Raw genomic sequence first — 22,172 nt, 5'->3', positions numbered from 1 at the left:
ATAGCTTGGAGAGGAAAGATAATAAGAGAAGTGCCAATTTTTCAAAACGTTTGGGAAAGGCGCAGGGGAGGGGAAGGGTGAGAGAGGCCTCTGTAAGCAGATCAGGGAATTGGGTCAAACTCGTGGTTATTTAGGTCCAATTAGGCGCAGTGCAGCCCCAAGCCTGGGCCTGCTGAAGGGAGGGATGAAGGTCCCCAGCCCCTGGCAGGCCCGGCTCTGCACGCATCCATCCATGCATAGTTTCCACTGCAGGACTGCAGCCAAGCCAGGCGTGGAGCCTGGCTGTGGGGAGCACAAATGGGAAACTAAGGGGGAAAGGCATGCTTCAGAGCTTCAGCTCATTAGAGAAAAACAGACACAAGCTTCCCTGCCTCGCACTCCAGATTTCCTCACTTTCTCGTTCTGTTGCTATGGCATTCATAAAATTCCAGCCTTTCAATGCAGCAAAAGGGAAATCTGGCACATAACTGTAGGTTAATCAGTTGTTTGAAATGAAATCAGGTTCAGCATTTCTAATTCACCCCAATTACAGAATCACAAGACCAGTTAGGTTGGAAAAGACCTCTAGGATGATGGAGTCCAGCCTTTGCCCTGCCTTGTCAGCTAGAGCAGAGGTGAGCCATGCAGCCAAGGAATCCATTCCCTGGGGCTCACGAGTCTCACCTGAGGTCCTTGGAGAGCCTCAGCCTCTGCTGACAGCAGCTGCCCTGTCTGTAGAGGCAGAGGGGCTGTGGAGCCCAGCGTGCCCAGTCAGCCAGCAGTGGGCACCTGGAACCTGCTGGCAAGGGCAGGGCTGGGGGCACAGCCTGAGAGGGGCTGAGAATAGGTGACTCCTGGCTCCCACTGCAGAGTGCCAGAGATGTGTCACACCCAGAAATTACTATCTATCGACAAGGAAACAAATAAAAAAACCTTGGAGTTCTCCTTTTTTTTCTTTTGTTTTGTTTTTAATTTCTGTATGGGCAGAATTTTCATTCCTTTAGAAAAAACTAAAAACCACACCAAAAAAACCAGCAGCAACCAAACTTAGGGAATGAGCAGCAGCCCTTTGGAGACCTGCCCCTGTCACTTGCTGAGGCATTTCTGTGCACAGCTGACAAAGGGAGAACAAAGCAGAGCCAGCCCTGAGCTGCACACGCTGTCCGTGCAGGCTCCCAGCTTGCTTGAGTTTCTAATGGCAACCACAAAAACTCTTCAGCTATGGCAAGCAGTGCCTCCATCCTTTTGTTAGGTCATGTTTGAAATCCTGCAAACTCTTTAAATAGCAACGTCTTATGAAATACAGTCACCAGATTAAAGAGCTTTTATCTACATTTTCTAGGACTTTCTCTTAACTGTTCTCCTATGGAAAGAATGGTCTTTGAGTTACTGAGGGGAAATTCACTGTCAGAATTTTAAAATGGAATTGTAAAACTGGAAAAAAGAATGTATTTAACTAAACTGGAGGTGAAGGGACACACTTCCCAGTTTCACAATTCTCCTTTGATATTCAGATTCATTTCATATTCACTGAACAAAAATTAGAAATAGGTGTAACTTTTAGAAAGTTTGCTAATCTTTGACAGAAATCACCTACTTTAATGTTACACTGACCTAATTTTTCTGGGCATGATTATCTACCTTGAAGCCTGTGGGAGTTTTACTGGTCAAAGTATTGGGAGAAATAAACTGTGTTGGAAAATTAAAAGCAAAACCAAAGAAGAACATATAATTCAAGCAATGTGGGAAATGTTTTTCACATCAAAATATGAAATACACACACACAAAATACAGTTTCCATATTGAAATCTCAAATACTTCCAGTTGGAAAATTCCCAGACTACTCTATAAGTGATGGAGCTGCCAGGCACCCTCCTTCTCTCACAGAGTAGACAATCTCTGCACCCACCTCTGAGGCAGCAAAGGAAGAGACACGATCGGGAAATCGACTGGGAAATCAGCTGGGAGACAAGTAATATCAGTCTCAATATTAGCAAACACAAAGTTCATTTTGCAAACATAGACAAAGATTTGTAACCTCCATGACAAGAGTAACAGAGCCAGCAGCACCTCAGTCCTCTCTTGTGCTTCTTGGGTACACATTCTTTCTTACTCTTTGTCTTTCATCCCAGTTCAGCAGTAAAACAGCATCTTGTTTCAACTTTGATGCTCCATGGGCATTACCAGGTCCTTTATTCCTGCAGTATAATGAGATGTGCTTTTGCCCTAGAGCTTTTAGTGAATGCTGCAAAGCTTTCTATTATTGCTGAGTATTTTAGCAACACCAAAAAAAAACAATTAAGAGGAAAATAGGAATAATTCAATGTCTTCTGCCGTCTTGGATTGATTTACAGTTATCATTTGGCTGAGCAGTGTTCAGAGTAAAGTCTCTCACAGCCTAGGTACAGTTGTAGAGAAAAGAAGGAGGGGGCAGGAGGTCGGAAGGCTCAGCTCTTCCTGAGCCCTGGCAGAGCTGTGGGATTGCCTGTGTTGCTGGAGTAACCGTGTCCTCCTTGGGAAAATCCTGCTGCTTGCATTGGAAAGAGGCTCCGCTGCCTTGGTTCATGTCCCTGGCAAAGCAGTGACACCAGTGACAGGGGATGTCCCCAGTGCCTGGCTCTGTCACACTGACACCTCGTCTTTGCCAGGGGTGACCCCTGTCACTCCTGGGCTTGGGAAGGGGTTTGTGGGACAGAGGGAGCCTTATCCCCCTGCATGCTAATTCTGGGACAGAGAATGCTCTGAGCAGAGCATGGCTGGCTCTTCAGCTGCCTGTGAACAGGCCAGGGAAACAGAAGAGTTTCAGAAGAATGTTATTTACACTGCTACTCCCTAGCTGGCAGTTCATACAGATGGGACGTGCAGTCAATTCCTCTGGGGATTAACCAGCAACTGGGCACTTCTCCTGGAGCCACTCCATCCCTCCCCTCTCTGGGAGGCACAGAGGGGACAGATGTGCTGGGAATGGCCCTGGGGAGCCCAGAGACAGCAGGGACTGGGCCTCAGCCAGCAGCCAGGGTCACCTGCACTGCAGGACATGGCCAGGACAATCCTACAGAACACTGTGCTTGAGACATGAAACATTTGAGTCATGAATAAAGCCAGGTCTCACTGCTGGATTTGCTCTTTGCACAGAGAGGCAAAGTGAGCTTTTGATGTGGATGTAGGGAGAAAAAGAAGAATCCTCCATTTTCCTTGGTAGATTTTCAGGCAATAAAAATGTTCCCCACTGAACATATCTGTGCACACCTGCCTCGTGCTGGTTATGATAAATGGGGGTTCTGGGTATCACAGAGTGTTTGCCTGCAGGCAGGTATGGACATGCTTCTGGTTTGGTGCTGATTCCTGACACCAGCTTTTAGGTGGCAAATGGAGATTCGCTTAAAACCCTCCCTCCTAAATGCTCAAGGTGCATATCTGGGTTACCTGGAGTGCTGTGGAGATGGGTGGAAAGCTGCCCTGCAGGTTCCTGCCCCCATCCCAAGGGTGCAGCATTGCAGGCTCTGGGCTGGGCAGGGAGCTGCCCCAGGGAAGGGCTCGCTGCCCTGCCTGGGCCCTGAGTTTGGGATTTCAGTGAATCCCTGCCTTTGTCAGAAGGCTTAATAAGCATGTGTACATTTCTTTCTTCTCTTAAATTACAGTTGATTTTACTTTTCTTGTGATGGCAATTTTATTGTAAGGTTTTATTTCTCTTTTACTGTGCATGAAATGGAACACTGAGGTGGCTTTTCAGGAATCAAAATTATTCCTGTAATTGTAGCACAGTGAATAAGTATGTGCAAGAGAATAATCTTGTAAAAGCTGATTACCTCAGCCATTAATAATTAGGATTTATGAGTTAAGTAATATGCTGCAACTACATCCAATACCTTGGCAATTGCATGTGGAAAGTTGAGAGATAATTTCAGAAATAATTCATTGGGAAATCCCAAGTGACAACTAAACCAGCATCTTAGGTTCTGCCTGTGGTTTCTCCCTTCAGCTCTGACTGTTTGAAGCTGGAGTGGCAATTTGCAGTCTTGTCTCATTTGTGGACATACACATTTGTTCATTTTAATTTCTTTGTGCATTGCTTAATTGGATTCTTAGCAAGATTTTTTGTTTTACTGAGTCTCCTGGCAGAAGAATTAATAATACATCTGAAGTTTAAGTGCATGTACACAGAGTTGTCTGGTCCTTACATTTTCCTCTATATTTTTTCTGATTGTTAAACAGGCTCAGTATAAATTAAATTTTTGTGTATTTAAAAAGACAAGAAACACTTTCAATCCACTCCAAAGTTTTTATCTTATTCAGTGATATATGAAATCTGACAAATTCAAGTCTTGCAAGTATGGAGAGGACAATTACAAATCTAACAACATTTTTCTGTCCCTTCTCCCTTCAAGTTCAGCCAGGAGCCTAAGCGGGTGCCCATCTGTAAATACCAAGTTGTTTATTGAGCACCCCCTGCACAGCAGAGCTGTCACTGTGCGGGCAGGGCCTGGCCTCCAGCACCTCCAAACATTCCAGCTTTTTCTGCTCTGCCAATTACACAGGAGCAGAGTAACACCTAGAATTTGCCTTTCACGCGTTTGAGGGAAACCAGACAAATAATTCAGCTTCAAGATTCAGTACTAGGGAAGCATTCTATATTGTATTTTACATTCCTAGCCAATGTGGCATTTAATACTGGGGCTAATTTCTCATGAAAATGCTCCCTGTGCTGTGACAAAATAGCTTTTAAAACACAGGACTCCTTATTTTCTCCAGTGGAAGCGGAGGCAGATTTTAACTGTAGAGGAGCAGATAGCAAAATAAGGCCACGTTGTAATTATTACTGAATGTAACAGAGCAGAAAAATGCCCATGTGTCTTTATTTCAGGACTCTGTGCTGAAGCTCTCCCCTCCTGGGAGTGCAGGGACCCTTGGCTGGGCTGCTAGAGTGGGCAGAATTCGTGTCCTGGCACAGAAACGAGCATATATTTTGTTTTTCCTTTTAAAATCTACTTTGCTCTTCATTGATGTATGCTTAAGCTATATGTTGTCCCAAAGTCACAGCCAGGTTTCACCATTTTTACAGACACAGGTTTTTCAGGGTGATGTAGTTTGTCAGAATTCCCAGCCGGTACTTTGTCGACGTCCCATTGTTTGACCATTTGTACGAAGCCATTCCTTCCCCAGCCTTCTCCCAGCTCGTTGCGGGCAGTACGGCAGCCGCAGCCGGCCAGGTGCCTCTAAAGAACGGGCAGGTGGGGGGCACAGCCGGGGGGTCCCGGCGGTGGCACCACCGCACGGCTGGTGGCCCTGCCGTGTGCCAAGCGCGCAATCCAGCACCGTTCCCGGCGGGACACCGGCCAGGGAAGCCAGGGAACCGGGGGCCGGGCAGCGCTGCCCGCGGCTCCCCTCGGCCAACCCCCGGTAACGCGGCCGGCTCCTACCGAGAACTCACCCCGCGGGCCCGGGCACAGCCGGGGCACGGCCGGGGCGCGCCGGTACCTGCGCGGGGCAGGGGAGGGCCCGGGGACAGCCCGGCCCAGGCGGGGCAGGGGCTGTGCCGGCGGCGGAAGCGCCGCTCCGCCCGCCCCCAGCCGAGCCGCAGGTGGGGCGGGAGCGGCACCGGGAGCGGGCGCTGCGGCTCTGCCCGGCCCTCCCCGGCCCGGCCCGCGCTGGCCCCGCGCCCGGCGGGGCTGTGGCGGCGGACGAGCCGCGCTCCGCGCCCGCCTCCCTGGCGAGCGGCGCCGGGCGGGCGGCGATGGACGGGCAGCCCCCGGCGGGCCCCGCCGCGCCGCGCTGGAGGCGGCGAGCGACCCCCCGCCCGCCGCCGCTCGCCTGGAGCAAGCCGCGGCCGCAGTCGTACCAGAGCCCCAGCGGAGTGCTCGTCACCGACTTCCCCGTGGAGGACAGGTGCGCCTTCTCCGCGACTCAGCCCGCCGGCACCGGCCCCCGCTCGCCCGGCAGCCCCGCCATGGGATCGGTGTCCAACGGCACCGTGCGGCCGCCGGGCTCCCCCGCGCTGTCCCCGGAGCGGCGCTCCCGGGTGCTCGCGCTGGCTCCGGACAGCCCCGTCGGTTCGACCGCCAACGGCACCGTCTCCGCGCCGGGCAGCGGGCAGGGCCGCCGGCCGCAGCCGCCCAGGACCGCGGGGCTGCCCGCGCTGGCCCCGCAGCAGGAGCGGATCGTGTTCGGAGCCAGCGCTCAGCCCGCACCGTGCCCGCGGGCTGCCGGGCCCCCGGAGGAGCCGGCGGTGCCCCCCGGGCGCGGGCCGCCGGCCGTGCCGGGCGCGGAGCCCCCCGCGCTGCTGAGCACGCAGAGCCCCGCGGCGCGCAGGGTGGGCTCGCAGCAGCTGATCCCCCGCAGCCTGGCCGAGAGCCGGCCCGCGGGCCGCGCCCAGGGCCACGAGCGGGGCCTCAAGGTGCGCAGCCTGGTGGAGACCCCGCGGCCGGCCCTGGGCAGCGACCCCGAGGACGAGCCCGAGGGCGGCCCGGGCGCGCTGCGGCGCGGGCTCCGCTCCACGTCCTACCGCCGGGCCGTGGTCAGCGGCGTGGACCTGGACGGCTCCGCCAACTGCAAGAAGAAAAACAGAATGTCCCAGCCCGTCCTGAAAGCGGTGGTTGAAGATAAAGAGAAGTTCTCGAGCCTGGGGAGGATAAAGGTAAGGTGTGCTGATAGGTGAAGGTGTTGGCTCCGTGGGAGTGTGGCCTGCTGATCCTGCATTTCCCATAAATGCTGGGAGTTTTCAGATTGCTTTTTTGCTAACCCAAAACTTTTCATAGTGACTGTGAGTTTTAAAAGTGCTGTTTTCCAAGTGAGGTGTTGGAGATGGCGGGCTCTGCTGAAACCCAGGAGGTTCCGAGCCTTTGCTGGCTGCCTCCTGCTCTCCTTTCCTGCTGGATTCTCCAGCTTTCACAACTGAACCACGGGTTTAAAACCTGTGTCCTAGAAAGGAGTAAACAGGAAAAAAAAAAGAGACATTGTCTTAATAAAGTCTGCCTTTATTAATAGAGACAGAAAAATGAACTTCCTCCCTCACTTCTCTGAGACATTAAAGTATTTTTAAAAATCACTGAATGATTTTTAAATCACTTCAGGTATTTTAATGCCTGAAAGTAATTTTAATTTTTAATGCCTGAAAGTAAAAGCAGCATGCCTGTTTTTAAATCTTGGTTGTAATCCCTTAGAATCCCGTAGTAGAGTTACATTGAATGTTAATGTATTAAATTGTAAAGACATACTGATAGTGTTCTTTTACTTATCATAGTGTAATATTGTATCTCCTTGTTTTAGATGAAACTTGTTACTGTATAAATGTATTCATAGATTTCTGTGTAATAAAGTACATCCAAGAGCTGATGCTGTAGCTTTAAAATAATTATCAGCTTTATAGCAGTTTTCAGCCAGTTTGAAATTATGGTAGTGGATGCTTCTGTGAAAACACTGCAAACAGTGAAGTAGAAATTGATGAAATTGTGAACAGCTGCAGAGTGTGGCTTGGCTTGGTAGTAGATTTAAAACAGTGAGTTAAGTTTAAGATAGGAGGACATGAAACTGTGTTGTCCTTACAGAGTTCTCTGCAAGTAGTGTTTTATGAAATAGACTCTTGGGCCCTGGGACTTGTTGCACGAGAGCAGCTGTTTTATTTCAGGGGTTTGTTGTGCTCTCAGAAGGCTCCTTTACAAAGCGCTCAGAGTGGTTTTGTTTGCAGAGGGGAAGGGCAGCTCTCAGCTCCTCTGCAGGCAGCCCTGGGACAGAGGGATGAGCTCAGTTCACTGAACCCCTCTCCAACCAGTGTAGTGTGTTTTTGAAACACAGGGAAAATACATCTAAACAAGGCATGAGAGAAATGAAACTGGGGTAGCTTTTCACTTTCTCTGGTGACACCATTGTTTTTACTGAACTCTTGTCCAGCACATGAAGTTTACAGATGAGGCGCTGTTGATCTGGTGCCCAAGTCTTGAATAAAACAGACATTCTTGTTACTGTGATTATTTTGCATTCTCCTCCTTCTAACATATCTCTCTTTTCTCTTAAAATTATCTGCAGAAGATGCTGAAAGGACAAGGGACGTTCGATGGGGAAGGTGAGTCCTGTTCTGTCCAGACTTGTTAACAACTCCCAAGGGAAATGAACTTCACTATTGTTTTGCACACTTCCTTTGTATGGAGTCAAAGACTCAGTACCTTCTTTTTCAGTAATGCAGCTGAGATGTGGGACTATAATTTTGGCCCTAGACCTACCTTAGGGTTATTTTAAAGACTATGAAGTGGCAGACTAAAAAGGTGTGTCAAGAGCTTCTTTTCCGCTCAAGCTCCTCTCCCTCCCAAAACCTGAGCTCTTGGCTGTGTTTGCCTCAGCCCTGACAGCTCTGTGCAGTTCCACAGTTAGCTCCTGGAGGTGGGACTGCCCTCCCGCCTGTTCCTGGGGCTGTGCCCAGGTGCAGGACATTTGATCCATTAGGGGTTTGGGCCCTCCCTGCAGCACACACCTGACTCGTTACCCTGGGCTGGGGCTCACTCAGCTGTTTGTGCCTTCTCATCAGCTGGGGGTGCTGGGCTCAACCCTTGGGCTGAGCAAGCATTTTCATTTCTTGCATTCAAGTAAGCATTTTCATTTCTTGCTACTTAGGCTTCAGATATAAGTGCCAGAAAAACACTGTCTGTGGAGCTGTATTTTTGTGGTACTCGTTAATTCTAGGTTTGCCAAGTTTGCTGCTTTTCCTGATCTTTCAACCAGAAAACATCTATGATGAGTCCACAGAAGTTCTGCTACAATAACTGCTGCTCTCTTGGCTTTTCCCTGTTTAATGCTTCTTTGAGGTCATCTCAGCTGCTGTGTTACCTTCCTCCCGTTTCTGTTTTCAGAGCTTCCCGCTGTGTTCTCTTTGCATCATCCCCTTTCCTACTCTTTATTTTTATTCTCACGCTATCTCCTGGTGATGTTTTCTGGATTCTCTTCCAATGGTCCTGTCTGTCTTGGATGATCCCAGCTAATAACTTTCTCTGGAATGCCTCCCACAATTCAGTTGCTGTCACAGTTTCCTCAGTTAAAAGTGTATAAACTCGACAGGCCCTTCCCCAAGAGCTGCTCCAAAGGCCACACCTGGTCTGAGCAGGTGGGACAGACCCACCCAGCCAGGTGAGAGACCTCAGGAGTTGGGCCCTGCCTGGAGCAGCCAAACTTCCACTTCAGTTCCCCTTTCTCTTGTAGGGGAAGATTGGATGTTATCCAAAACCTGGCCCATCTAAAAGTACCTTTCAGAGCCTGCCTGCTTCATGGCTGAATTGGCCTGTGGGTTTGTGTGGTGTTGAATTTCTGTCCTTGCTCATTGCTGTTGCCAGGGGTGTGTGGCCAGGGAGGTTGGGAAGCAGTGGGAGTGCTCCATGCCTGTGTTCCTTTGCCACTGATAGTTCTGGATTAATGATGGCACAACTCAAATACGTCAGGAGTGTATTTGGTCTGAAGGTTCATAGGTCTCCTGCTTACTCAGACAGGCTTTTAACTTTCTTTTGGAATAGTTCTGACCTCAGATCTCTGAAACTGGGAAACAGTGAAATGTGAAGACAGTATTTAGAGTTGACAGAAGAAGGGTTGGCCTGGGCAGTGTGCTTTTCCTGAACATGAAAATAGTGAGACCTGCAGATCAGTGGCTGCTCCACTGACACACAATCCTGTTTTCTGATTGCTGGTTAATTACAGAACTGGGTGCAGCAAACCAAGGAAGAAAAAATTGTTTGCTATTTTTTTTCTTGACAAAGGCCACATCTGTTCTTTAATTCGGTCTGGGAGGATCTTTGGGTACAGTGATCCATTGTCACTGTACTGCACCATTGTCCAGCCCAAATCAGTTGCTATCTTTGTCTCATGGAGTGTGAGCAGCACAGTGACACTTTGGTTTCTTTCATTGTTTAAATGTTACTTTAAATTTTTATGAGAGCAACTAAACTAACTTTCTAGTAACGACTGACACACTGTTGTTATTGACAGAAAATGCTGTATTATATCAGAACTATAAGGAAAAAGCTCTGGACATAGATTCCGATGAAGAGTCTGAGCCCCAAGAGCAGAAGTTGGATGACAAGGTTGTTTTTCACTATAAGCCCCTGAGGTCGACGTGGAGCCAGCTCTCTGTGGTGAGTTGTATGGCCAGGGACAGGATCTCAGGGTGGGTTGAAGCAAAGTCTTCTCTTACTCGCTGCTGGAGTTTCTGGCTGAAATTTCTCATCATCTTTTTCACCTCATAAGAACAACATGGAGGTCCCAGTCAGTTACTGGTCTTTGTTTCACATAAAAAACAATGAAACCAAGTTCATTTTAGAGTCCTGTATTTGGCAAAGACACAACTTTACTGATTCATTAAAAAAAGGGTTGTGTGAGTTCACTAAAAGGGTGAATTATACTGAAGAAAGGCTTCAGTTAGTTACAAACAAGTTGCTGCTGAATTGTTCTAAATCACTGCACACCAGCTCTTAGGCTGGCTCGAGTGCAGATGTTTAATGGAAAGCATTTTGAGAAGTGGAGAGCAGAGCTGGTGGTGCTGTGCTGTCCCTTGCACAGGCTGGGAAGTGTCTGCAGGACCTTGGCAGAGCAGCATCGTCAAACAAAGTAAATTCAGCTGTTCTGCTCAGGGCTGCAGTCTCACTGCCTTCCCTGCTCATAACCTGACAGACTCCTGAGAGCAGCTGGTACTGCCACAGCTCTTTCTTGTGCATGTGATTTTGGGACTGAAGGAACCATAAAAATTCTGTGTTTCCGGGGTTATTCTTGGACCATTTCTGTGGCTTCTGGAGGGATATCCCTATAATGAAGGGTTTGGGGTTGTTTTTTGTTAACATAACTTGCAGAATGTTGTAGATGCTCATCTCAGGCATTAGAGAGCTTATGCTGTGATAAGATCACCTGGAGTATTTGACCATCAGCTCTGTGTATCCCAATAAATGAGGGGTTAAGCCTCAGGGAGCTCCCCAAAGGCTGGTTAGGTGGTCTCATTAGCAGAGCTGTCTTACAGATGCTGGTGACCCTTTGCACTTTAAAGTATTGAAAGGTGAATCTCTCTGATTCAGTAATTATAAAGAAGGCAAGACAATGTGGTTTTGTAAATATGTGCTTTAATTTTCTTTTTCCAACAATCAAATACTTAAAATACAGTTCATTGGCTTCATGTTGCAAAAAAAAAGTGTTTATAATGAAGTCAAATTGTTTTTTCTGCCTTCTGGGCAAACTAGCAGTTAAATGTTCAACAGCTGAGGTATTTTGGAAGGAATGCTATTTAGTAATAATAATGATAATTTCAAAACACTAATTTGCTTTGAGACAGAAATAGCATGAAGACCATCTCAGGAGGAGAACTCTTCTGTGCTGTGCTTCACTTACAGAAACCAACTTGTTCTTTACTGCTCCTCACACACAAACTTGTGCACTGTCTGTATTTGATTTGCAAGATTGGAAGTGGGGAGTATATGGGAGAAGGCATGGAGAAAACAAAATCTGGGAATGTGAGACTCATAGTGACTGTGTTTATAACTCTGGAAAAATTACATGCTGTCAATGTGTATTAAGAAGTTCAGAAGTGAGTCTGGAGTTGTTGCAGGAAGTCAGCTGGAAAATGTCAGTCCTGGGTTTCAGCATGTGCTAGGAAAGGAGGGGGAGAATGCCTCTGGTGTTTATGAGCAGCGCCTGTGCTGGGAAGGACAGGGCAGAGGGATCCCCTCTCGCTGCAGGAGGCTGCCCTGGCAGGGCTGCAGCTCCCACCACGCTGTGCTTGAGGGTGGTGCCCTTCAGGTACGGAGTGCGAAAATTCTTCATGAGAGCAGCAGTAAAAAAGGGCGTTTGTCTTCCTGAAGTGTATTCACATGTGTTATCTCAGATGTGACTGGTTTCTCATTCATGTAAAAATCAGCTGCTGTGAGTGGCTTTAGGGAGCCACTCACAGGTCACTGTCCAGGGCCACTCACAGGTCACTGTGCAGGGTCACTGTCCAGGGCTGTGTCCTTCCAGGGCCACTCACAGGTCACTGTCCAGGGCCACTCACAGGTCACTGTCCAGGGTCACTGTCCAGGGCTGTGTCATTCCAGGGCCACTCACAGGTCACTGTGCAGGGTCACTGTCCAGGGCTGTGTCCTTCCAGGGCCACTCACAGGTCACTGTCCAGGGCCACTCACAGGTCACTGTCCAGGGCTGTGTCATTCCAGGGCCACTCACAGGTCACTGTCCAGGGTCACTGTGCAGGGCTGTGTCCTTCCAGGGCCACTCACAGGTCACTGTCCAGGGTCACTCACAGGGTCACTATGCAGGGTCACTCACAGGGTCACTGTCCAGGGCTGTGTCCTTCCAGGGCCACTCACAGGTCACTGTCCAGGGCCACTCACAGGTCACTGTCCAGGGCTGTGTCCTTCCAGGGCCACTCACAGGTCACTGTCCAGGGCTGTGTCATTCCAGGGCCACTCACAGGGTCACTGTGCAGGGCCACTCACAGGTCACTGTCCAGGGTCACTCACAGGGTCACTATGCAGGGTCACTCACAGGTCACTGTCCAGGGCTGTGTCCTTCCAGGGCCACTCACAGGTCACTGTCCAGGGCCACTCACAGAGTCACTGTCCAGGGCCACTCACAGGTCACTGTCCAGGGCCACTCACAGAGTCACTGTCCAGGGCCACTCACAGGTCACTGTCCAGGGCCACTCACAGGTCACTGTCCAGGGCTGTGTCCTTCCAGGGCCACTCACAGGTCACTGTGCAGGGCCACTCACAGGTCACTGTCCAGGGCTGTGTCATTCCAGGGCCACTCACAGGGTCACTGTGCAGGGCCACTCACAGGTCACTGTCCAGGGTCACTCACAGGGTCACTCACAGGTCACTGTCCAGGGCTGTGTCCTTCCAGGGCCACTCACAGGGTCACTGTGCAGGGCCACTCACAGGGTCACTGTGCAGGGCCACTCACAGGTCACTGTGCAGGGCCACTCACAGGTCACTGTCCAGGGCCATTCACAGGTCACTGTCCAGGGCTGTGTCCTTCCAGGGCCACTCACAGGTCACTGTCCAGGGCCACTCACAGAGTCACTGTCCAGGGCCACTCACAGGTCACTGTCCAGGGCTGTGTCCTTCCAGGGCCACTCACAGGGTCACTGTGCAGGGCCACTCACAGGTCACTGTCCAGGGTCACTGTCCAGGGCTGTGTCCTTCCAGGGCCACTCACAGGTCACTGTGCAGGGCTGTGTCCTTCCAGGGCCACTCACAGGTCACTGTGCAGGGCCACTCACAGGTCACTGTCCAGGGTCACTGTCCAGGGCTGTGTCCTTCCAGGGCCACTCACAGGTCACTGTGCAGGGCCACTCACAGGTCACTGTCCAAGGCTGCCTCCCGTCTGTGGTACCAGCCCAGACCCCTGGTGTGACTCTCTGGGGCCTTCAGGGCTGATGTCTGCACTGGCTCCCCTTTCTCTCCCTTGGTATGGACCCAAGGGCTTGTGGTCACTTTGGCTGTGGTGCAGCCACTCAGTAGATTCCTGGTGAGTTCCTCCTTTCATCACCTCCTTGTTTTGAAGGAACTTTTTGTCCCTGACTTGAGTTCACCTGTCCTCCTTTCATCCTTTGCTTCTCACCTCCATGGTTGAATCAGTCATTGCTGGGGAAAAGCCAGTCCAGTGTTAATAGCAGTGATGTTGGGCCTCCTCATTCCTTCTGATCATGTTCTTAGCTTAAATGAAGTTTTTGTTTGCTTAGTATCACGCGTGATTTTTTTTACATTATTTCAGCTTAAACATTTTGGACACATCAAAATTAGGTATTGAATTTTCTTTGGCCGAAATGGCCAAAGCAGTCTCCATATCTGGGCCTCTGTCTTTTGAAAGTGTTGCTGTTGGTGGGGAGTGCAAGGCTGGGCCCTTGGCTGTGAGTTCATGTGCCCTGAATTCGTGTGTGCTTAGTGGGACACACCTGTGTGTGCCAGCTGCAGTTTGGAGCAGGAATTCAGCAGGTGCCCCGTGGAGCTCCCTGCCCTCTGGCAGTGTCTGTGTTAATTAACAGGGAACACTGAAATCTGGGGGATGTGTTCCTAGCTATTTCCTGTGTTGGTGTATTTTTAGAAAACTCTTCCACTGCATCCAGAAAAAAGTTACATTGCACCTTTCAGTGCCATTGCACTTCCTCAGGAATGCTCTGAAGCTTTCAGGCTCCTGATTAAGATGTACTTTAATTGTTAAATAAGAAGCCATCTAATTAGCTCTTGCTCAGCATCCAGAAGTGTCTGCTCGTGGTGCTGTGGGAGTCTGGCAGTTGTGTTCCAGAGGATAGTGGCTCCCACACTGGAATGTTGATGTAACTTCACAGGCATTTACCTGTGACTCTGTACTTTGGTGTGCAGACCAGAGTGTGGCACCTCCTTCCTGCTGTCCAGCATTGTGGGGCCTGCTGTGCAGGAATAAAATGAGGACTAATATATCCTTTAAAATGCCAGGGAGCAGGTGGAGCAAGAAGAGAAAGCTGTTGGTATAGCATGTTAGGAGCTTTTGGAGAAGACTGACAGAAATGGGTGTGGGGTCTGGGGTCTGTGATGTGCCTCTGCTCCACAAAGAGAGCAGGGCCTTCCATGTGTGTGGTGCTGTGGCCCCTTCCCTTCCCTTGCCCTGGTGTCCCTCCTGACCTGGTCCTGTGTTTAGAATTCCTGTAGAGCTAGGCCCTCCTTGGTGCTTTGCTCTCTAGGTTTTGATAGTCCTGTCTCTCTTTTTAATCACATTTTCCCACAAAAGGTATTAAAATATCGATTGATTTCTCTTTGTAGGTGAAGAAGAATGGCCTGTCAGAAGCCATCAGCCAGGAGGAAAGGAAGAGACAGGAGGTACTCTGTGCTTTGGGGCTGCTGCTCAGGGCTGCACTGCGCGCCTGGCTCGGTGCTCTGGGTGTTGATAAGGACACCTTGATAAGAGTTCATTGCTTGCCTTCCTGCTCTCCAGTGAAGTCTCCTCTCTCCCCAGGGAGAAAAAATGAGCCCAGAGTGTGCTGAGGTGCCTGTGTCCACGCCAGGGCTCCTGGGCTGCTCCAGCCTGGCAGCACCAGCGTTGCTGCTGTGCCAGGGAAGGGGTGGCAGTAACTCCAGCTCACAGAGAGGGGGATATGGCACAGGAGCTTCCACAGCAGTGGGGAGCAAAGAGCAGCTGTTACAGAGCCCCTGGGCTGTACCTGCCCCTGTGGGCAGTGCTGGGCACGGGGTGTGCCTGCTGGAGCCCTGCAGCAGGGCAGGGCTCCCTGATGGCAGCAGCAGGGTCTTGTCTGTTCTCTCTTTGCCCTTTGCTCCTTGTGTCCTCCTCATCCACTTTCCTCGTCCCCTTTGCTCCTTGTGTCCTCTTCATCCACTTTCCTTTTCCCCTTTGCTCCTTGTGTCCTCTTCATCCACTTTCCTCGTCCCCTTTGCTCCTTGTGTCCTCTTCATCCACTTTCCTCGTCCCCTTTGCTTCTTGTGTCCTCTTCATCCACTTTCCTCGTCCCCTTTGCTCCTTGTGTCCTCTTCATCCCCTTTCTTTTGCTCTTTGCTCCTGTGTCCTCTTCATCCACTTTCCTTTTCCCCTTTGCTCCTTGTGTCCTCTTCATCCACTTTCCTCGTCCCCTTTGCTCCTTGTGTCCTCTTCATCCCCTTTCTTTTGCTCTTTGCTCCTGTGTCCTCTTCATCCACTTTCCTCGTCCCCTTTGCTCCTTGTGTCCTCTTCATCCACTTTCCTCGTCCCCTTTGCTCCTTGTGTCCTCTTCATCCCCTTTCTTTTGCTCTTTGCTCCTGTGTCCTCTTCATCCACTTTCCTTTTCCCCTTTGCTCCTTGTGTCCTCTTCATCCACTTTCCTTTCCCCTTTGCTCCTTGTGTCCTCCTCATCCACTTTCCTTTTCCCCTTTGCTCCTTGTGTCCTCTTCATCCACTTTCCTTTCCCCATTTGCTCCTGTGTCCTCTCCATGTGCTGTGCCCCCCTTCCTGCCTGCAGGGGCTCTGTCCCAGGCCAGGGGAGCTTGCCAAGCCTGGCCTGGCCAGGGCAGCTGTGTCCCTGCAGCTCCTCCCCAGGTGTGTCCCTCCACAGCAAGCTGGGCTTGGCTAGGGGCCCTGCAGCATTACCTACCATGGCAGGCTGTGCCAGTGTCTTCTTTCCTCTTCAGGACATAGCTCAGCCTCCTCCTGCTGGGAAGCTTTTGAGACAAGGCATGTATTTCAGTGATGTCCTTTAGGAGCCCTTAGTCTGTGTTTCCTGGAGCCCTACTTGCATCCTTTCAAAAAGAACAAGTTCTTTGGATTCCTTTTAAATGTAAAATCTTCAATGTTACCAAAAAATATTTTCATACCTGAGGGTTTTCAATTTGAATTTGAGAGGCCAGTTCTTTCAGTGGGAGCCTAAATAAATATTTTTAAGCTGTAGTTACATTACCAATTCATGCTCTTGCTGTATTTCTTTTAAACTGCCTTTTATCATTTATTCTTTATCTGTTCTTTGAATTGCTTTTTAGAGCCTATTAGATTGTACAGTTGTATACATTGTCACTGCAATGTATACAACATATAACAAATATAACAACAAATAGATAGTTATATACATTGTCACTGCAGAAAAATATATTTGTCTTCTGCCTTGATTAATGTCCATGTCCTGTCTTCATACACATCCCATCTTTCAGAATCTGTTAGTGACATGGATCTCTGTGCATATTTTGGCTAAAGAAAATGTGTCAGACTGGTTTGAACTAAAATTATTTTCAGTAGGTGTTTCCTTGCAAGCCTAAGATCCTGTGTACGTGTGTACCAGCTGCAGGGTGCCCGTGGCCCCCTGAGAGTGTACCTGTCCTCGGGGTTCATGTCCCCTGAGCCTGGTCTGGTGCAGATGAGCCCCAGTGTGGCCTCAGGTGCCCCCAGGAGTGCCCAGCAGGCACCACGAGCTGCCCCAGCCCCTGGGTGTGTGTCAGGCGCCCTGCTCTGGTTCTTGTTCTCCAGAATGTGCTGGGCTCATGGTGAGGTGATTCTCTCAAAGTGTCTGCTCCATTCCTGCCTGTGCTGATGACTTTGCTCCCAGTCTGGGAAGAGCTCCACCAGGGACCTCAGGCTGCTCCACTCCTGTGCTCTTGGGGTCACACCTCTGTTGAATTCTCTTCAGTCTCCTGGTTTGCAGTTGCATTGAAAACTCTGAATATAGACTTGTTAACAAAAACCTTTTTTCTAGTATTAAATAACTTATTTATAATTAATGATGCAACTATTATAGAGATGAATATTTAAGTCATAATATCTAGCTTACATCCAAAACTTTGCTTTGCACCCCTGCTCAACATTTTCTTTTTGTTTTTAAGGAAAAAAAGCCCAGTCACTAGTAAGTCTCTTCTTTTCCCCCTTCACTTTGCAGGCAATATTTGAGGTGATATCATCTGAGCACTCCTATTTGCTGAGCCTGGAGATTCTGATCCGGATGTTTAAAAATTCCAGGGAACTGAGCCTCACAATGACCAAAACAGAGAGCCACCACCTCTTCTCCAACATCACGGATGTTTATGAAGCAAGCAAAAAGTAAGTGTGGCATTCCTGTATTTACCAGAGCTGTGCATCCTTCAGCATAGCAGCAGTTTCTCTTTGGACACTGAGTTAGCCGTTTTAGTGGTGGGCACTCCTTCCAAAACCCCAGCTGCTTTGAAGGTGGGCAGAGATCTGCACAGGAGTGTGAGCAGGGCTGGCCTGGGATTTGTGTCTCTGAGAATGGGAGGGAAGGAAAGCACAGGGTGAATGGTAGTGGAAATCAGCATCCTTCACATCTGAGCAGTTCTGGGCTAAATGCTGCTCAGGCATCCAGACCTGGTCCTTAGTCTGCCCTGCTGAGCTGTTGAATTGCAGCTGGGGTTCCATGCTTGCCCTGGAGAGCTGGCTGGTGCCAGGTGGTGCAGAGGCTGTGCCTGGGACTGTCACCCCTGTGTGAGCACCAGGGCCTGGCTCTGCTGCCACGGCCATCCCTGCTCTGCTGCTGCTGCTGCTGCTTTGGGGCACATTCCTTCAGTCTGCAGCCAGGGAACAGACACACTGCAGATAGTGCCCAGAGAGGAGGAAATGGCAGATCTTACGTGATACAAGTGCAGAGAAGTCTTGTTGCTGACTGGTAATTACTGCCAGTGTTATTTAATCCAGGACATGCATATGTATGTGCTCTCTGAGTACTTCACACTCTCTTTCACAAAGCTGCTGGATGTGGCTTGGCTTCCTTGCAATTTGCTCTGTTCACAGCAGCAGGTGGATCATGTACTCCACATAACTAAAGCATCAGACTGTCTGTGTTGCTTTTCCTGTCCCTGGTTTGCAGTCTGCAGCGAGCACAGTGGCTGCAGTGGCTTGTGAAGGTACTGAGTGCTCGCAGCTGTAGCTCTGTACAGCTTTACATGGATCTCTTTACCTGTGGAACAGAGAAATATTGGCCTCCTTTCAGGAGGGGGGTTGAAGGTTGAACAAGGATTCTGAAGGGGTTTTTATTTTGTTTCTCCTTCTTTTGTCCCCTTTGTGAATTCTTCAGCATTAAACCCTCGTTTACCTCGGCGGAACTTGGGAAGGTCCCCAGTCACAGTAAAGTCATTTCTTGGCTTTTTTCTCTGAGACACCACAAAGTCTGTGGAATTTGGCATCTGTTGTGCAGCAGTTTGACTTTTGTCCTCTGAAGTTCATGCAGCAGCAAGTTCATGGTTTTTGGAAGCTGATGTGCTGTGTCAAGTGCAAACCCATTTCAGGAGCTGCAGAGCAGGAGAACGTTTGGGTTTGGCTGGGCACCCTTCCTTCCTCCCTGCCAACCCCCTTTCTTTGTCTCTTGCAGTTGGGGTCTTTGCCAGAGGCTGGGGCTTGTGTGGCCCCAGAGCCACCCCAGTCTGGTGGCACTGGTGTCAGGGAGTGCAGCTCATCAAAGGCTTTATTTGCAAGGAGAATTTCCTTTTACAGGTGCTCCTTACACAAAGTGTGAGGTGTAAAAGTAAGGGACAATGGGGGTGGGGAGAGCAGCACTCTTAGGGGAGCTCTAGCATCCCTTTTGATTAATAGTCTTCAAAGGAAGTGGGAGGGAGAGGAACAAAAAAGAATGGAAAAATACCACATTAGCCTAGAATTATAATCTTATTCTTTCTTGTCTGTGAAGTCTCATGGTTTAAGAACTTGGGTTTTTATGACTTGGGGTAAAATCAGAAGTCATAACTCCTTTTTAAACATAAATGAAAACATAATTTATTTCCAAGTTTTGCAATACTGTTAAACTAAAACAAAACTTTGTCCTGGCTTTGAGCAACGTCATTTCTGTAAACAATGGAAGTGATTTTAAACCAGATACCAGCTTGGTGTCTCCAAACTGCTGCTTTCTCGTTTTCAAGGTGTTTCAAAGTAGCAAGATCCACCCTTTTGTTATAAAATGGAGCATCTGTCCCATTCTGCTGGTTTTGGAACAGCCTTTGCTTGGTACAAAACCTGAGTATGAGTGGAGTTACCAGTGGGTTTGGTTGCTTGGACAAAAGTTTGGTGAGCTGAAGAACCTGAGCTGATAGAAATATTTTATAAAAACCTTTAGTTGGAACTGCTTAAAGCCTCTGTCTAGGAACTTGGACTTGGAACATGTTTAATGGAAACTCTCCAGTAACACCAGGATGGGCCTGTAGTGCCTGACAGGGCATTCCTGGGGGAACAAAGCTGCCTTTGTTGGAAGCAGAATGCAGAGAGCAGAGCCTGTCTCTGCCTTTGGGAGCTCCCTGCAGTGTCTGTGGCAGAGGAGTGGAGATGAGTGACCTGTGCAGCGCTGCTGTGTGTGGTTGTGGAAACTCCTGGAAGGTGGCTTCAGAGAGCTGCAGTTCAGTGGCCCTTGTGTGATGTGCTGGAACCCAAACTCTCACTGCTCCAGCCCTGGTCAGGAGCTGCTGGACTGGGCTGTGGGGATGCCAGGGAGCAGCTCAGCCAGGAATGAGGCAGGAATGCAGCCTGAGAAATCACTGTCAGGTGATCACACAGCTCCCCAGGAGCCTCTCTGGAGAAAGAGGAGTCCCAGGGAAATTAGGGAATTTTCTCTTTTTTTTCTAATTTTCTAATCTTCAGGAGCAGCTGGTCTGCAGGGTCAGATCCCCAGTTTATAGGAAGAAGGAAAGCTTTAGCATTTGTGCCTTCTCTGCCATTAGGCCAGCAAAGGGCAAATGCTTCTGTGATACCAGAGCAGCATTGGCAGAAAAAGATCCTGACAAAGCCATTTTAACAGATTCTGTCAGGTTTTAAACTCTGCCTTAGTCACAGAATGACAGGATTGAGCACCCTGGTTGTGATGGGTTCATGACTTGGCAGACATCCCCATGGCTCTGGGTGTTCCCAGCGTGTCTGGGTGTGTTTATTGGCTGAATGGACATTTGTTGTCCTGCAGGTCCCAGGTGCTGTGGGCACCTTCCTGCTCTCTGGGGAATCTCCCTGTCTTGGCAGGGCTGCTGTGGCCTCTCCCTGCCCTGGGTTTCTGCCAGGGCTCCAGGAACAGCTGCAGAGGCAGTGGCTGCCCGGTGGGACAGGCCTGGGCTGTGGGCTGGGCACAGGGGGAGCGCAGAGGCTGCAGGGGCAGCTGCTCCTGCCTGGCCAGTGCCCACTGAACGCTGCCCTGTGGGCTCTGAGTCTGCAGGCCTGGCAGGTACAGTTCTGTGCGTGTGGCTGTGTCTTGGCTTCCATTGTTGAGACTGTGGGAGCTCAAACTGATTTCAGTTCTGCACTTTAATCACCCTCTCTCCAGCCTTTTTTATTTTATAAAAACTGATTTTGATTCAGCATGAAAATTCTATGGAAATAATACTATTTTTCCTATTTTTACTATTTTAAATTCCCCTCCCCTTCCCTAAATAACAATAATGTTGCAGATGCTCAGCTTGTGTTCCTGATGAGAAGGTTCAGATTTGGAGAGGTTAATCAGAAATCTTTGTTACTTCTGGCTGAAGTTATCTCAAGGTGGCAGTTGTTACTCTGGTAACAGCTGCACGTATCACAGCTCCTATCTCCAGGGGGAAGAGGCTGAATTCTGCTTGCTGCCCCTCCCCTGGTTTCTGTCCCTGCTGGTGCCAGCAGCACCTGCAGCTCAACCTGCTTTTTGAATTTGTCCCTCGGCCTTCAGGAGTGGTGCAGAGTGGATGGTTCTTTTAAACAGTGCAGGATGAGGGAAATCAAATTCTGTCCTACAATGCTGCTTGACTCTCTCTGAGTTGGATCTAACTTTAACCAGAAAAGTCCTGGATTTAACAAAGAGATGTTTGAAGTAAATCCTTCTGACATTCAGCAAAATTAGCTGTACACATCACAGCAAATTCCTTGTTGGTTAAATTGAATGGAATGATTCCATCCCTCAGTCTTGGGCTCTGTGGCAGAATCTATCCTAAAATTGTAAGTGAAGGGGTTTATGATGTGTCTGGTTCACCGATTGTATCTAATAATTAGCAGATTGGATATGGAAAACTACAGCTTTTGATTCAAACTTTGATGCAGGATTTCCTTATGGGACATATTGGGAGGTGGGACTTTGATAAACTGCTCCTCTTTGTCTTTCTTTTCCCTTTTCCCTTTTTTTTTCCTGTCTTCGACTCTCCCATGTCTTTACTGTTCTTACAGGGACTGTCTCTGATGATGTTGCTGATGAAGCACCAGATAAATTCTAAAGGTGGAAGCTGTGGCCCAGCAGGGTCCAACACCTTGTCAGTGTGCCATAACACAGCAGGAAATGTTGGATTTCCTCATTTCCTGAGCAAAGGGAATTGGCAACAGTGGGAGGCTCTCCCAGCCATAAACATGTCTGAGCAGAGAGAAACAGATCCCAGCGTGGGATGGGGCTCTGCTGTGCCTCCTGAGACGCTGCAGACTCCGTACTTACAGGCTCTTTTTTCTGTGAATTTATTATTTATGTGCCCCTTGGGGCTGGTCCTGGCACTAAACCCAAACCCACAGCACAGGACAGGTCTGTGGCAGCTCAGGATGTGCTGTGCCCTGGAGGGGCTGCGTGGGGGCAGGAGGTGCTGGAGGCTCTGCCTGCAGGGCTGTGACAAATTCTGCTCAGCACTTGCAGGCAGAGCCCTGTTTATCAGCCAGTCCATCTGCAGTTCCTGTGTCAGAACTGTCACAAAAACAAAACCAGACCAAAATCCACTTGATTGTGGTGGCTCTGGCTGACCCACTGAGAGCCTGGCAGCCACTCAGGGCAGTAGCTGCTTCTAAACACACCTGGAGAGTGC

At 49.4% G+C, this 22,172-nt stretch overlaps 1 protein-coding gene across 1 annotated transcript in view; it reads left to right on the top strand.

The window, feature by feature from the left end:
• Nucleotides 1–5,713: 5,713 nt before the first annotated feature.
• ARHGEF26 (Rho guanine nucleotide exchange factor 26) overlaps nt 5,714–22,172 on the top strand; it is a 28,347-nt gene continuing 11,888 nt past the window's right edge. The window contains exons 1-5 of the mRNA XM_066557118.1: nt 5,714–6,613; nt 8,002–8,038; nt 9,943–10,088; nt 14,733–14,789; nt 17,321–17,481. Coding sequence (XP_066413215.1) covers nt 5,714–6,613; nt 8,002–8,038; nt 9,943–10,088; nt 14,733–14,789; nt 17,321–17,481 — 1,301 coding nt within the window. The remainder of the gene's footprint in view (nt 6,614–8,001; nt 8,039–9,942; nt 10,089–14,732; nt 14,790–17,320; nt 17,482–22,172) is intronic.

This window comes from Molothrus aeneus, chromosome 10 (genome assembly GCF_037042795.1).
Source record: "Molothrus aeneus isolate 106 chromosome 10, BPBGC_Maene_1.0, whole genome shotgun sequence".
In the NCBI taxonomy this organism is placed as follows: domain Eukaryota; kingdom Metazoa; phylum Chordata; class Aves; order Passeriformes; family Icteridae; genus Molothrus; species Molothrus aeneus.
The sequence above is the reverse complement of the archived record's forward strand: the minus strand, read 5'-3'. Positions and strand labels throughout refer to the sequence as shown.